At 41.3% G+C, this 15,919-nt stretch overlaps 1 protein-coding gene across 4 annotated transcripts in view; it reads left to right on the top strand.

The window, feature by feature from the left end:
- LOC112556672 (sodium/potassium-transporting ATPase subunit alpha-B-like) overlaps positions 1 to 15,919 on the top strand; it is a 58,278-nt gene that overhangs the window by 23,003 nt on the left and 19,356 nt on the right. For all 4 annotated transcript variants that reach the window (XM_025225881.1, XM_025225884.1, XM_025225883.1 and 1 more), the window contains 4 exons: positions 11,406 to 11,588; positions 11,757 to 11,960; positions 13,601 to 13,714; positions 15,510 to 15,644. In XM_025225881.1, coding sequence (XP_025081666.1) covers positions 11,406 to 11,588; positions 11,757 to 11,960; positions 13,601 to 13,714; positions 15,510 to 15,644 — 636 coding nt within the window. The remainder of the gene's footprint in view (positions 1 to 11,405; positions 11,589 to 11,756; positions 11,961 to 13,600; positions 13,715 to 15,509; positions 15,645 to 15,919) is intronic.

The following is a 15,919-nucleotide window of genomic DNA, read 5'->3' as shown; positions in this document are numbered from 1 at the left end:
AACTTAGACACGAACCTCAACGGTGACCCAAACCTAACACTACACCTAACACTGATCCAAAACTATCCCTATTCCTAACTCAAGCCTAACCCTATCACTACCCAAACCCTAATCCAATTAATTTCTAAATCCAATACTAACCTCAAAGGTAACTAATGCAGTAGCTACAGAGCTAAAACAATGTAGCAAGAATCGAATCAACAACTTCTCTACATAACAATGCCACTCTCCTACCATTGCACTACAACAATTTCTACAAAGTTCAGACAAAGATTTTTTCTATTTTTCTCTATTTTTTACCAACGCCTACACACGCCTTTTGATTAGCTGAAAGTTTCCTGCTTTTCACTACCGGGGTCTGCCTGCTGAATAGTTCTTGGTCCTAAGAGTCACCTGAAAATATCCTCCTTTTACCTGAAAATATCCTGTTTACCATTAGCCCTCCAGCCTGCACTTAGCATCGTGTTCTGCATCTTGTCTTGGGTCCTCCTCGGACATTCCGAATGTTTGATTCAAGCCGCAAACTTTCAATACTTCATTGTATGCCTTTCCCTGCCCCTGCCCCTGCCCCCAAGGTTCCTCGATAAGACGAGATACTCTACTTGGTCTTGGTCACGTGATTGCAGTAGGTGGCCTTTCGCTCCGGGGATTCAATAAAATCCGTATCAATCCTCCGGTCCCGCCATGGCTTCTTCGCGTAAAACTATTTATTGGATGGGTTCTGGAAGTTCGATGAATTCCGAGTTTCTTCTCCATTTCCGCACTTTGTCCCAAGGACTCATATCTTCCTTTCTAGAGAACTGCACACCAACCTTTATAACCGCACCATAGAATTCTAGAACTATTCCAGACCTTTTTGACCGTGAATAAAGACAAGTAAATAGATGAGAATAAAGGAAATTTAGTTTGTGTTTTATTGACTGTTGGAAAAAGTCGTTTAGAAAACCCGAAATTACAGTGTTTTATGTTATTTGTCTCCTGATCTTTTCTTTCCTAAAATAGTTTAAAATTGACAACCACTAATAGGAAGTCTGGTATGAGACACCTGTAAAAAAAAGTGTTAGCCATTAAGAAGCAGTATTTAAGGATTACATTCTCACAAAAAAAATTCATGTAAGGCATTTTCCATCTAAATTTTAATTTCGCTAACGGGTCTGATATGTCGTCTGCTGTCTCGGCGCTATTGAGCTGAGGTCACATTTCCTTTTTCATGTTTTCACTTTTGACCGGGAAACCGGAGTTTGAATTTAACTTTGTTGTAATGTCTGCAGATTATATCTCGTATGTGTGGGCGGAACAACACAAATTGCAGTAAATTTGTTGTTGAGAGAATCGGGAGAAAAAAAAGGTGTATTGTCAGGGGACGGTCTCGAGAGAGAGGAAGATGGAGTTCGCCTGAATAAATATTTAACTTCTAACCTTTTGTCTGGGAAAAGTGAACTATGCGTATTGGTGAATATCAGATTCTCGAAGGGAAAAGCACAATTTGCTTTTTGGGATGGTAGATATTGATAAACAAAGAGTCCATAAGCAATGGGTATCAAATGCACACAAAAACAATTTCTCCTAGATGCTTATCACGCTCAGACCGCCAACAGACCCGGGGTGTCCTGGCCGCCTTTCAGACACGACAGACTCTCCATTCAGGTAAAGGTCAGCCGAAATTACCATGGAAACGTGCGAGGTTCTTCTCGAGACGAGACTAAGAGAGTTACAACTTTTTATTGCCCTAATGCAAATTGCTTCTCGGTCCTGCGGTTTCTTGCAGCTCTTGGCAAGCACAGGCCATGGTCAAGACCACAAGTCTCCTCAATATTCCTCTGAACTCTTATCAGTATTCTTGTTAATATCGACAGGGATTGACAGTTTGATAATACCTGAACAGTATTATATTGAGAGAACTCTTTACAGTGTGTCCATTCACACCTTTAATCAAGCAATTTTTTAAAGGACTGGCTGGTTCCAACATTTTTGTGTAATAACTGGATAAAATTCAGTGCAGGATGGAATTTTCCTAATTCTTGATCGAGGGCTAACCCTATTCTCAAGATATATGATTTCGAATATTTTCAAAGATCGAGATGTTGACCTCACAATATGGCTAATCAACATACAGTCCCAGGTTTCTCATGAGCTGACTAAATCATAACATCCATGCCTAGCCTGACTTCTGCCTCATTGACCTCTTTATGTGAACATTTAAAAACATTTTCACCTCGCTAGTCCTTTAAGCTTCATCAAAAGGATGGAGTTTTTGTGCTCCTTGAGTTTCAAGTTAGCTTACAGACGAGGCTGAACAACTGAATAAGTAATCAGTAATAAGAAGCAAAGTTAATGCGCATCACACCCAGCTCCTTCCTTCCTGTTAACGGTGTCTTACTTCTGTCAGCCATGTTTGTCCTGTCACGCCTGACTTCTTCACATGTCTTTGGTAACAAAGGTCAAGAGAGGACATGGACACGGCTGAGTGGTTCTGTTTAATGAAGGTTGCTTTGCTTTATTCATAGTGCTGTCTCTCCCATAAAGATTAAACTAGACTAACTCTTGGTATCAAGCCTGTAGGAGTAGTTGCACCGGTTCTGTCTCTACTATCTTATGGTCCGTGCACACACATTCTCTGTGTCTTATTTTGTGTAGTGTAAGCAACGGGTACACTTTCGACCTAAATCTGTTTCTACACATACCTGCTGTGCCGGGCCAACATAGAGGATCAACAATTTACGATGCACGCGCGGAGAAAAACGCAATTTTAGGAGCATTCTTTGCTGGCTGTATTTACCTGCTACCTCGCCATGTGTTCTCTGTTGTTATCAGCTTGCCAACCTAATATAATCAGACATTTGTTATAAGGAAACCCTTGCTGAGTTTTTGTCCTCATGCAGTGTTAGAAGTTATTTTTTTGTTGGTGATGTTATAACACCTGAGTACGCCTGATGTCTGCGAGTACAGAAGTTGGAATGTTCGAGGTGCAGTCAAATAACCCGTAGCGGACACCGGGTACATACAATCCCGACATCGGCTACGTTTCATTTGACAGCTCCTGGTATGATCTAAGACATGTATATTTAAAGTTTGTTTACTTACGTGTTCGTTTTCTATCCCAACCCTCTAACTTTTTTTTTGAGCAAGCGTGTGTGCCTGCTGAGATGTATTCTGCGATGAATGCTTCCCCAGTTTTATTTCTTGTTAGCGAGACTGCATGCTGCCAGCCGGTGCCGGAAAATCCTATTCCCTAACAGGTTGGTTGTGAGGCTTCAGCAAGTTCCGGGTCAAAAGTCACGAGACGCTGACCAATTGACCACGATGGGATCGCAGTCTGTCAGGTCTAACAACTGGTCGGTAGTCAAGAAACAAATTACTGGTCAGGAGTTTGTAGCAGAAGAGAAGCTGGTGGGGGACGAAACTTTTGGCTGATTATCTCCACCTTTAGAAAGTTACACAATTCCTGAGACTGAGCTGTTTGTTAACTACTTCAATGCTAAATACACTTTATTTTCCTCCGTCCGTTCTTGCTAGTTTGTTTTGTGTGGTTTGCTCGGATTTATTAGTCTCGTTTTCAGTTCTTTTTTTTTATTTTGTCTCATTTCAATCCCTTATATAACTCTTCTTGTGTGATTTCATGTCGAAATCGTGGTGGATTAAATTACTTTTTGTGGAAAGATTATTGAGCAAAACATTATGTACGATGAGTGTTCCCACACTTAATGGGAAAAAAAATCTGCGTGGACACATTGGAGACTTTTATGTCTGTAGAGATAAACATTTAGAGCCGCCTGCCGACCTTTGACTTTCCCGCAAAGATGAGCAGCAAGCAGATGTAAGACTGCCATGCAGACACATAAACATTCTTTTATCATCCCCTTGCACCATCTTTGTCCTCTCAGTGTGTGTAACCACCTGTCTGGCTAGCTTTTACTTTCTTTTTAACTCTTGTAATCTTCTCTGGCGACGGGTGGATGTCAAGGAGCATAACCTCTGCTTATTAAATCACTCTCTTAAATAAAATTTTGTTCTTCATCATTTATTATTTGTTTCTCTCTTTCACAACTATCCTGTCTTCCCAGTGTGCGTAGCCAACTAAAATATAACTTCCAATAAATGTATAAACGCGTATTTAAAAAAAACAACTCAGGTGGTCAGCAATAAAGTATTAATAATCAATAATAATGCATTATCGGTAACCGTTTAAAAATCTTCTGTGAATTTTAACCGATTCTGAATTAAGATCAATAAGATAACAACTACTTAACCTTTTTCCGAAGATCACATAAAAATATTGTGGGTTCCATTCAGGATTTTTTTTCAAACAAATGATCCAATTAGGTAATGAAGAACTTCTGTCATGTCGATTCTGTTCCTGGTAACTCTTCAGCTCCACTCCATCTTGTCCCTGACAAGTAGCAGCTGAAAGTAACCGTCAACCACTCCCTCAGACAAACATTGCCTTGTTGTTATTTAGAGCAGGAATAGCACGGACTGTTTCCAACACAACCTCTTTAAACTTTCATCACAGGAGGTAGATGCCTGATGGCTTCTATTTTGGATATTTCGTAATTGCTCTCTCCTCCCACTGCTCTCCCCCTTTCTCTCTCTCTCAGTAATCGATTTTTTCCTTTTCTTCAGCTTTGATCTTCTTTCAAAGCACGACCGTCATTAAGCCTTTAAAACCTTTTTTCCTTTCAAGACAGGTACAGGGCATCGTAATCTGATCGCTGGTCTTGGTGTTACTGGGTTTTTCAACCCCAGTGTGAGAAAAAGCTGTAGTCCTTTCATTCTCTCTCTCTGTTTCTTTGTGTATGTTATTCATCCATCTTTTCAGTCTTGTCTTCATTTGTGCAGATTTGTGTATGTAGTAAGCTAGTATTGCTAATTGGCATCCTCCATGTTTGTGTGTGTGTGTGCGCGCGCGCGTACGAGTGTATGCATGATTAGAGCTCGCTAATAGGTACATAGAGTCAGTCAGTCATCCCTTGATTGGTACCTGTCATTGGGTGGGGCACATGGATGCCTGCATTGGGTGTAGTGAGCAGGTCCTGCACAGGACAACTAGTCCAGTCTTTGATGTTCGTAATCTGGCCACCGCGATGTCGACCACCCGACAAAGTACCTTGAAGTATAGTCTTCAACCATGTATCATGTCGGCTTACATAAATAAACCAGACCAGCTTATGTTCCTTGAGTTGTAAATAGAGGCTCCTGGTGTGCTAAGGGTGTGACAACCCTGCATCGTACAAAGACATTTATTTTGTATTCTCTGTACCCGATCCCTAGCAGCCATCTTTGTTACCGAATGTCTGGAGTGTCCTCCATGTATCAACCCGTTTCACATTTCACATCTGTAAAGCCGGACCTGGTAGTACAATGGGCTTGTACAGATTTTTTGTAGCAAACCCGAGATTAGCACGAAACATGTGTGCACATCTGTAATCTTGTGATTTACGAAAGGGTCAGGGCTCTATATCCTCTCCGGCATTTCAGCTAATACTCTGTTTCGCAGACACTTCGGCGGCAGAACTCCACACCTCTCTGGCATTTGTTCTACATCCATCTTGCTCCCGTATACTTTGAGAAAAATAACCCAGCCACCCGCAGTCCATCATTTGTCTACATCCTGCATCTCCTTTCATTTTGTCTCAGCCCACTCAAGCTCACCCCTCACCCTTACCTCCCCACCCCTAACATCTTTTCCCCGGTCACCCCCTCACCAGACAAGCCAAATAGTTTATCTTTCAGACGACTTCTGTGCAGAGGGTGAGCTGCTTTTGACCTGCAATTATTGGAAGGCCTGCATTGTTTATAGTTTACCTTTTCAGGTGTTTGAAAAATAACTTTTTTTCTAGTGGAAATAATCACGGTTAATGGGCGCCTCCTTGGTATAAACAAATAGCTGTCAGGCGGAGATTTCACATGCCTAAGCTTTCGAGGTCACAGGTGATTGGAGGAGAGACATTCCGACCTTCTGTTGGATAGACCTTGCACGCGCTGTAACAGCTGGAAGCCACCACTCGGCCATCTTGCTACTTGGCATGCTATATAAACCAGTTTTGATAAATATCTCCTCAGTGTTGAAATCAAACAACTAAAGCAGTTCAAGGAAACACAAAGCATGCAGTGCTTAGAGCTCATACAAAATACGAAATGACAATGGCAGTAATCAATGTCTCAATTCCAGGTATTGAGATAGTAGTGCTACCAACATGGCGGCTAATCGACAGCAAGCAGAGATAGCCATCATCTCTTTGTTAGTTGCAGAATGATGGTAAACATTCCTCGCCCTTTATTTTGTTTGTGTTTATTTATGTGTTTACCACACTCACATACCCACACAAAGAAAGAGCTATTCCGATAACCATTTCGATGCTAAGTGCAGCATGAGAGCACCGGCATTGATTTTACAATTCTTAGTAAAGTTTCCACCGCAGTTACCTGGAGCTGTTCCTGCAGGTAGTTGGTGTACATAAGGAAGGGGATGCTGCAGTTTGTTTACTACCTCCGCGAATCGATGTCCATGTCATGTCCAACATAAACATTTCCTCGATGAAACTTTGAAAGCAGGGAAACCACCTCTTGCATTTTGTTGTGGTTGTCATGGCTGTGCAAGACAACATAAAGCCACAGGTGAGCCTCACAATGATTCCCAGCGCAGTGGGGGTGAAAATGGTTGCGACTGGAGATTGCCAAGAGTTAATTTGAGAACATTGTTGCAGTTTGTTGTCACAAACACACATCAGCTGTAATCGAAACGTGACAAGAAAAACAAACTTTTTGTAACACAAGAAACCTGAAAAGTTTATTTTTGGTTCCGTATAATTTGCATTTTTTTACCCACGTGTCTGTGTGGGAGAGATTAGGTCAAAGCAAAATAGTGTACCAGTTTTTCTAGAGTTGCATAGAGCTTGTTCGAGTAGAGTTCTGTTCAGGAATCCAAGGCTTCTGAGGGTACACCTCTTCATGTCACTATCGTTCAGGAGGACATCGCCTCGTCTCCAAAGTCTTTGTCTCAGCTTGACCTTTTCTTTTTCTTGAACTTTCACAATCTGTCTCTCTCATCCTCAAACTATTTTTTTAATTCTCTTCTTCTCTCTCCTAGTCTCATATTTTTTTACTCCTGAACAATCTTTTAATCCTTCTTTTTGGACTTTTCGTCATTGCTATAACATCTCTATCCTCGTGTAAAGAACTCGTCGAGGGTCCTGTGACAACCACCAACATTTTAAAAAAGTACACCTTAATGCTACTAATCTGCAAGTGAAGTGGAAATGTCGTGGGCCAGCCAGCAGCACTGCTTTTTGCACTGTTGGGGTGGCTGAGCGGAATACGCGAGTGCACCCTGTCTGATGTCATTACAGGCTCAGCGCAACTTTGCGGGATCGGATCTCGTTGCCTAATCCAAGTTCATTTGTTTAAATATGCGATGAAGGTCTCCATCTGCTGCACTCATTACACATTTGTCTAAAGATAGCCTCAGTATGATCTACGAGTGGAGGTCCAGAGCATAGACTTTCGTTTGTATGTTTTTTGGGAGTGCACTTTGAGCAGTATTAAAGTACCTTTGTGCCATGAAGGTATATATATCAAATACACCTTTTGTCTCCTTCAAACATATCCGATACCTGCACAACTCTTTGAAGAATCTTCAAAATCGCAAAGAGCTTTGATGACATGAACACAGTTATGGCATGCTTTGAAAGACTAATATGTAACCAAAAAACAATAAAACTCAGGCTGCTACAGATCCCTTGACAAGCATGTGCGACCTCATAAACGATGATCTTTCGATGAAGAGGCTCGTATTTTTTTCAAAATTTAATGGCCGCCTGACATTCACACAGTTATACTGAAATACGGAATCAAAGACCTTTGACCTGATGTCAGGGAATATTAACTGTCAGCATATCGCTTTCTTCTGTCTTCCTTCTCTTACTCCACAGACCAAAGTCAGTTCTCAGCATCAAAAGCAACCCACAACGGTTGAAAACAGGATGCGATGGGAGACTGTTGGTGGCTGTGGCCTGTTATCCAAACCTTCAGACCTGTAGACAGCATTCTGATGAAGTAGACTTAGTTGATCGTACCCGACCCAGTCTGTAGACACATCAGTGAACGGAAGCCCAGACAGTAATATTGTGTATGTGAATTCATTGTGTTAGGAAAATGTCATTACACGGCCGTCCGGCTCTCGGATAATTTATTCACTGGCAGCCGGTGTCTCGTCAATCTCTTGGCCTCCTGAACTCTTCTAGGTCTCTAAATGAGACTTCATCGCAATACTGTGTGAAATGAGATTTTTAGGTAGTTGACTAGTTTCATAATTTATCATATTGTTGAAAACAGATGAGATTTGTCAGCCCTCCAGCTGTTTCCCCAGCTCCACCCTCGACCACCTGTACTAACAAACTAGCAGCATAGCTGTTGGTCAGTCTTACATCTGAATGTTGTATCACGTTGTGACAGTTACATTTTTACGTTGTTTTACGTGGGAACAGTTTTCATTATCACAATCATCACCATCTCACTATTGCTGTCATCGCCATCCTCTGTCTCCTTCATATCAATATCATCAGCAGCAGCCATGCCATAACTTTGGAGCTGCAAGGGGTTGTTGAGAACCTTTCAATTTCTGGCATTATCCTTTTGGGAGATAATAGCCGAGGGGTTATAGCCCTGGCGCTCCGGTGGGGTCCCCTTGTGGTGCTGAGAACAAGTGGACCCAGCCCTCGTGAAGATTGACCCGAGTCCAGAAGGGGTTGATGAAGGCATGGTAGCGAGGGAGAGGAGATTGGCACATAAAGCTGGTCCTGAGGAAACTGATATCTCTAACACCTCCCTAACGAGATAAGAAAGGTCATGTGACAGTCTTTACCTGTATCTTACCTAATCTCCCTTTTTAAGTTTTAGACTACACTAGTTGCAAGTATAATTTTAAAGAATAGACACTTATGACAGACATTATGAAAAAGTCTTGATGCTACAGTTTCCGAATCTCTAGACAGAGAGATAAAGAGTTAAAAGCACTCTTCTCGTAGCCTAGTTTTCTCTTTCATTCCTTCACTCCACGGACTTGCTATGATGGAATGTCCCAGACACTTTCTGCACTTAGGGAGCTCTAGGGACTGGGATGAAAACTGGTGCTCGGCGTTGGCAGTAGTTGTCGCCACCGTCTGTCAAGAAGTAGTGAATGCCCTTGTTTACGCTGCCTGGTGCCTCGAGTGCTGAGAGAGAAGCTGAGCGATCGATTGAGACTTCTAGTAGCGGTCGAGAACAAATGTCAATCAGTGATGCGAAGCGACTCAGAAAACGAACTGATTAAGATGTCATCACGTGCAGTAATGGCCTTGTGTGGGGTTTTTTTTTCACTTTTGGATTTTATTTTGTTTCGGTTAGTTTGTTTTTTGTTTGTTTTTGTTTTTTCACTTTGAGGTATTTGCAGTGGGGGTAAAATTTGTCAGTCAGCACTCATGGCAGTCGTTAGTGCACGCAGGGTGTTGAGGCGTTAATGGAAGGTCGTGCACCTAGACACGCCCATCCCTGGGAACACGCACACACAGGTGTTAATAGGAATACACAGGTGTACAAGTGCACTGAGAAGTCAATCACAGAGACATTAGACACACATAGTCGCGTAGGCAGACACACTGGTAGATAATTGTATAGATACGCAGGTAGATAATTGATAAGATACACAGGTAGACATGCGCATGGACACAACAAGACCATTGCATATATTTAAGAAAGATGTTGCATAGACACAGGCAGACGCACAAACACACAGAAGAACAGTCGCATAGAGACAAGAAGAGGGACTAGAACACCCGATAGAAGCGCTCGCGAAAAGTACACACCCGCACCACACATGGAGACCTGGAAAGAAACAAATAATTTAGACCTCCTGCTCTCCATCTGACATCTGCCACCTGTAAATCCTACAACATCTGCCAACTTCAAGTGCTTCTAGCTGCTTCTTGCAGAAGGTCGTTGTCTTTGAGTTGTGCCCCTTGTTTTTCGATTTGTCTCTTGTCAGGAATCGCTATCGGCTCATTTTCGCCATTTTGTGTGACTGAGCCAGGACTTCAAGTTCTTTGTGACGCGTGATCGATTCCCAGCTAACCGACGATTGTATTTCATCCTCGCTACTGTCATATTATACTGCACATTTGGGCTTCTTGTTAGTTTAGGACACGATATTCGTTTTGATAAAATGTGTTTTGCATCAAGACCACGCATTGGCTGCCATTTGTCATTTCATACATCAGTTATTTATATCCCCGTTTGTCTTTATTTGTAAATGTCCAGAGAGGACAGATGTTCCGAACAGTGGAAGAAAAAAACTGTGCAGATGTCTTGTTTATAACATGAGTTGAACCTCCTCAGTTCATTATTGCCACCATGACTGTTGTTCAAATATTGTTTACTTCCAGGGAAGATAAAGATTCCGATCGTTGTGTTGTGCTGCATACTCATGTAGAACTTAAATTAAGTTTTTATATTTTTATGCATACGTTTACAGTGATACCTCGGTTCTCGAACGCCTTGACTTTCGACCAAATCGGTATTCGACCAGGAAATTCGAGAAAATTTTGTCTTGGAATCCGAACAAATATTTGGAACTCGAACATCCGAACGTCCGAGATGAGCCGAGTTGAGCCGAATGGCGTTCATTTCGGCCCAGCGCGCCTTGCTTGCGTCATCAGTGTGAGTGCAGAGAGAGAGAGAGTCACGTTTTGTGGAGAGAGTCATGAAATGTGTGCAAAATGGGCAGAAATCGCAAATTTTGTTGAACAACATCACCCTGATAAAGTGGTAGCAAATAGAGCAGTTAACATTTTTAATGACAATGTTATGTCCACTTTCCGCAAAATTTTGCAAAGGAGAAAAAAACAGCAAACAATTGACAAATTCTTCCGTAAAGAAATCAGACAAGCAACTGCAGAGCAAGATTCTGATTCTCCTCAGCAAAAGATACAGAACACAGAAACACCCGAAGAGCAGTTACCCTCTGTTTTTATTGAAGAGGACTCCCCTTCAAAACAATAACCATCCCCCTTCCCTCCTCCCTCCACATTCATTCCCTCCTGCCATAAAGTTTGGTACAGGTACAGTAAATGAAACACAATTTACTGTACTGTACTGTACATTTTTTTGTTGTTTTTTTTTTTTTGTTGTTGTTTTAATAAATACACTTTTATTTCTTATTTCTTGTTGAGACTCATGTTTTTCTACATATTATATACAAATTAGGCCAGTAAATAGGCATTTTCTGGGGCTTGGAACGAATTAATCCAGTTTCCATTATTTCCTATGGGTTTCATTGCTTCGGTTCTCGAACAATTTGGTTCTCGACCGTCTTCCCGGAACGAATTATGTTCGAGAACCGAGGTATCACTGTACTTTCTTTCCTTATCCAGAAGCAGACGATCAACCATGAGGAGTCAGCCACTCTCATGCAGAAACCTGAGGCCTCGGTGCCGGTTAAAAAGAAGCGAAAAGGGAAAGAAGACCTGGACGAGCTCAAACAGGAGCTTGAGATGGACGAACACAAGGTCCCCATCGAGGAGCTGTATGAACGCTTCGGCACTGACCCCAACACGGTATGTGACCCTCCCTTGACCTTTCACTGACAACCGTGAATAACTGATGCATTTATTTCTTTTTGTTTAAAGAAAGGTTAACATGTTCAGTTTTTATTTTCATTCGATCATACAATCGTGTTTGTACTCAAGTGGATTGTGTTGATCGACTTCTGCTCCTGTCATCAGGGTCTCACGCCGGAGAGAGCCAAGGAGATTCTCCTTCGAGATGGTCCCAACATGCTGACCCCACCTAAGACGACCCCAGAGTGGGTCAAGTTCTGCAGGCTGTTGTTTGGGGGCTTCTCCCTCCTCCTCTGGATCGGCGCTATCCTCTGTTTCATCGCCTACGGTATCGAAGCCTCGGCTTACGAGGACCCCGCCGAGGACAATGTAAGTGGCCTCTCCAGCAGAGAAAGTGCAAACAGAGATCGATAGCATCATTACTTTGTGTTTGCTTTTTCCTAATGACTTCAGCATTTCGCTTTTCTCTCGCTCGCTCCCTCCCTTGCCAGTGACCTCTTGTTCTTTGACCCTTGAATTTCTTTTAACTCTACATTCTCTTCGTGTTTCGATTTTCTTTGGCAATGCTGTTTTCTCGACATTTCGTCATTAAAACAAATTAGCTGGATGTGTAGATGAAGGAAACGATTTTTAACAAACAAAAACTACTTACCTCTGTGATGGTTTACCTCATTTTAAAAAAAAGGGGGATTTGAACCGGAAGAAGGACAAGAAAAGGTAGACTGAATAGTCTCTTCTATTTTAATTCCTGAATCTTGTTTCTCCACATTGTGACTTCCTCCTCGCTCCAAAGCAATCGGTAAATGCCACCATTTGATTTATCCAATATACTGACATCGTGCAGGCTTAGGCTTAGCTCCTCCCTGTGGGGTGGGTGGTAGGAGTGGAGTGTGAGGAGGTAAGGGACTGCGTGAGGCTGGCGAGGGCTTTAACACTCTCATCATCTGGCCTCAGGACATGGCAGTCAGCTCATCCATGCCCACTGCCTTTATTACACAGACTGTACTGAGTCAATGTTTTTTGGTATTACTGGTCATTGAGAAGCGATTAATGGTTGTTGATGTTGTTCGCGTGTTATTCTTAGGTTTGTCGTCGACGATTTTTTAGAATGTTCTTTAGTAAACTGTCTGTGCCTTATATTCATTTAAGACAGTAAGCTTCAAGGAGTGTAGCCTGAGAAAACTTATTTATAAAATACACGAAAAGTGCTAATTGCACTTTTATTTAAAAATTCATACAGGGAATTATTGATTTGCTAAAAACTAAACCCTGACAGTTTAATGTGCCATTATTAAACATGAGCTTCAAATGGAGCTAGAGAATGTTTCGCTAGCTGGGTTTTTTGATTATTATTTATGAGCCAGGGAGTTGCCGAGGGTGTAGTAATGTATGTCGCCTCATTTTGCAGTTGTAAAATACAAGAAAGTACTTTTGCCCCATTTGGCAGCTGTGAAATGATAATAATAATAATAATAATAATAATAATAATAATAATAATAATAATAATAATAATCTTTATACAGCGCAAAATGTTGTTCATGAAGTAACATGCTCTCAGTAAACATGGACAGCATCCAAAGGACAGAAAAATAAATAGTCATGTAGAGAAGTAATAACACATAAACATAGAAGACAGAAAGAAGAATCGGGGAACAAACAGTAAGGATGGAGAATGTCATAAATGTGCAGAGGAAGACGAGCAGACGGACTAGTCAATGGGCTGTAATCACATCTATTGACATCTACATTGATTGGTCCATGGTGTGATGCTCGTGGAGCAAATGTCTTTGAGGGACACCTCTAAAGGATTCGATGGTGGTTAGATGGCGGACATGGAAGAAAAGAGTTACTTGTGTACTTCTCTCATTCTGCAGCTGTAAAGTTATTGATATTTGTCCTGCTTGGCAGCTGTAAAATACAGTATTGCATTTCATCGCAGTTTACAGTCGTAATACAGCAAGCAAATATAGTCTCAGTTTTTATAAAGTTAAATGTTTCTCATTTTGCAGCTCTACCTCGGTATTGTCTTGGTCACAGTCGTGGTGGTGACCGGGGTATTTTCTTATTATCAGGAAGCCAAGTCGTCAAGAATCATGGATTCCTTCAAAAACCTCGTACCTCAGGTATGTTTGTTGTGATGACTTTCTGTTTGTCTGTCTTGTCCACCCGCATTTATACTTGTTTACACTTCTTTTGAAAAGCTGAGTAAAGATTAACCACACACATTACACACCAACTGATCATAAAAGTACAGAACACGGTGTCCTCTAGAACACTTATCCCACTTCCTCCACCTTTCTGAAATTTTTTGGCTAAACTTTTAAAATTTGTCGGACAGTTTTGTTGTCTTTACTTTTCTAGTTTGCATCTGAAGACTAGGTGGTGGTTTCCTGACAACTTTCCATTAACTTTTTTTTTTAGAAAAATCTGTGGATTTTTTTTCTTCCACCTGTTCATAGTCATAAATCATACCATGAAGATGGCAAGGTGTTGGCTCTGTATAACAGTTCTATAAATAGAGCAGGCAACTTTACAAAGATCGAGAGGCGGTTTTTATTTACATAAAAATGAGGAGCACCAAAGAAGAGGTGTTGATGGTTTTAAAGCAAGATTTTGAAAAAATGTTTTCTGTAAATGGAACCACAAAGACCTTTAGAATCGTTAAACAAAGCGAATAGACTGAACATAAGAAATTTTATGGTCATTGAATTGATACCTAATTTCTACATTTTTATTAAATTCGCATTTCTTTTGGCCTTTTTGGAGGAGAGTGGTTATATCGGCAAAGGTAGATGCATAACTAGACACTAACCTTTGACTAAATTAATTTAAAAATTCTAGTAATGCTTTTACTTAGGGCCATAATGACTCAAGATTGTGAACAATTCTTTTTTCTTGTAAAGAAAATATGATGGGGAATGACGAACGTGGTGAAATAGCAAAAATATAGGGGATCGCTATAATAGACATTAACTGGGGCTCGGATCCTACAAGGAAGAAGTCTCAATGGCATTAAACAAATGTTTTAATAAAGGTCAGTGCTTTATTATGATACACTGTATATAAAATAAAGCGCGAGCAACGAAAACTATTGCCACGAAAGTGGAACAGTGATAAAGACTAATGAAAGTTAACGAGGCTGGAACTGTTATAATTAACGGACATAATACACACGTACGGATGATAATGAGTCTCGTGATAGTAAGGATTGCGCAATTTTGAGGTCATTAACCTATTTGTGCATCGCATGCAGTATGACCCTTGATATTTGGAAGAGGAAAGGAGTGAAATGAACATCGATGCCAGTATTGATCTACAGGGCCTTTGTTTATCATCGATTCCAGCAAAGAAAGAAAACCGTGCACTCGCTAAATGTAGATGTGGACAGGAAGACATGATTGCAGAAACAGGGTAAATGGGAAAAAGATGGCCACCGTTTCACAGGGTTACATTCTCCTGTCGTCACTAGTCACGATTCAGCCGCACTGGCTACCCTGTCCATCCTTCCCTCGGGCAGATCACCCAGCTGCGGACTTACAGAGCTCGGCTATGATTTATTAGGCAGCCGAGGGCTTTGACGGACGAGCGTGTGTAGATGATGTCGTCATGGCGATTGAAATTTATAGCCATATCTCAGTAAATGGTTTTTAACAGACTTCTGATGTGCATGGGGGGAATGAATTTTGCGAAAATTAGGCGACTGGACCCGTTGTCCCCGTCATACACCTGAGTTGTCCATTAAAAATAATGCCACCTCACCGAAGACGGTCATTCATCTACCTACAGCTAGGTGTGCTTGCTGCTGGGTATATTTCTAGTTATCTGCAAACATCTTGAAGACATTCCTCATCTAATGTAAGCTGTACACTATGGTGCTCCCTGTATCATTGATATTGGTGTCATTTTGTGACTTACCAGTTCGCCATCGCCATTCGTGGTGGCCAGAAGCTAACACTGAAAGCAGAGGAGATCGTTGTTGGTGATGTCATTGAATGCAAATTTGGAGACCGGGTACCTGCCGACATCCGGGTCATTTCAGCTCACGGCTTCAAGGTGAGTTACTCTGTCAGCAAATCATCGCAGTGCTATCTTTTCCTCATCACTTTAAATTTTTATTACCATTGTAGTCAAAATCTCTCCAATCCCATTCTTTTATTTTAATGATCAAAACGATGTTTCTCTTCTGTTCAGCTTGAGAACAATGCTTGTGAAACTTTCTCATCATGACTTCACTGTTATATTTACTTCTTTTTATGTTTGTTTGCTGGTAAACTATCGAATTCTCTGTCAAATTAATGACCATTAGTGCCTCAGCATGTTTCATTACA

This window comes from Pomacea canaliculata, linkage group LG2, assembly GCF_003073045.1.
Source record: "Pomacea canaliculata isolate SZHN2017 linkage group LG2, ASM307304v1, whole genome shotgun sequence".
Lineage (NCBI taxonomy): Eukaryota > Metazoa > Mollusca > Gastropoda > Architaenioglossa > Ampullariidae > Pomacea > Pomacea canaliculata.
Note: the sequence above shows the minus strand (reverse complement) of the source record. Positions and strands in the feature narration are given on the sequence as shown.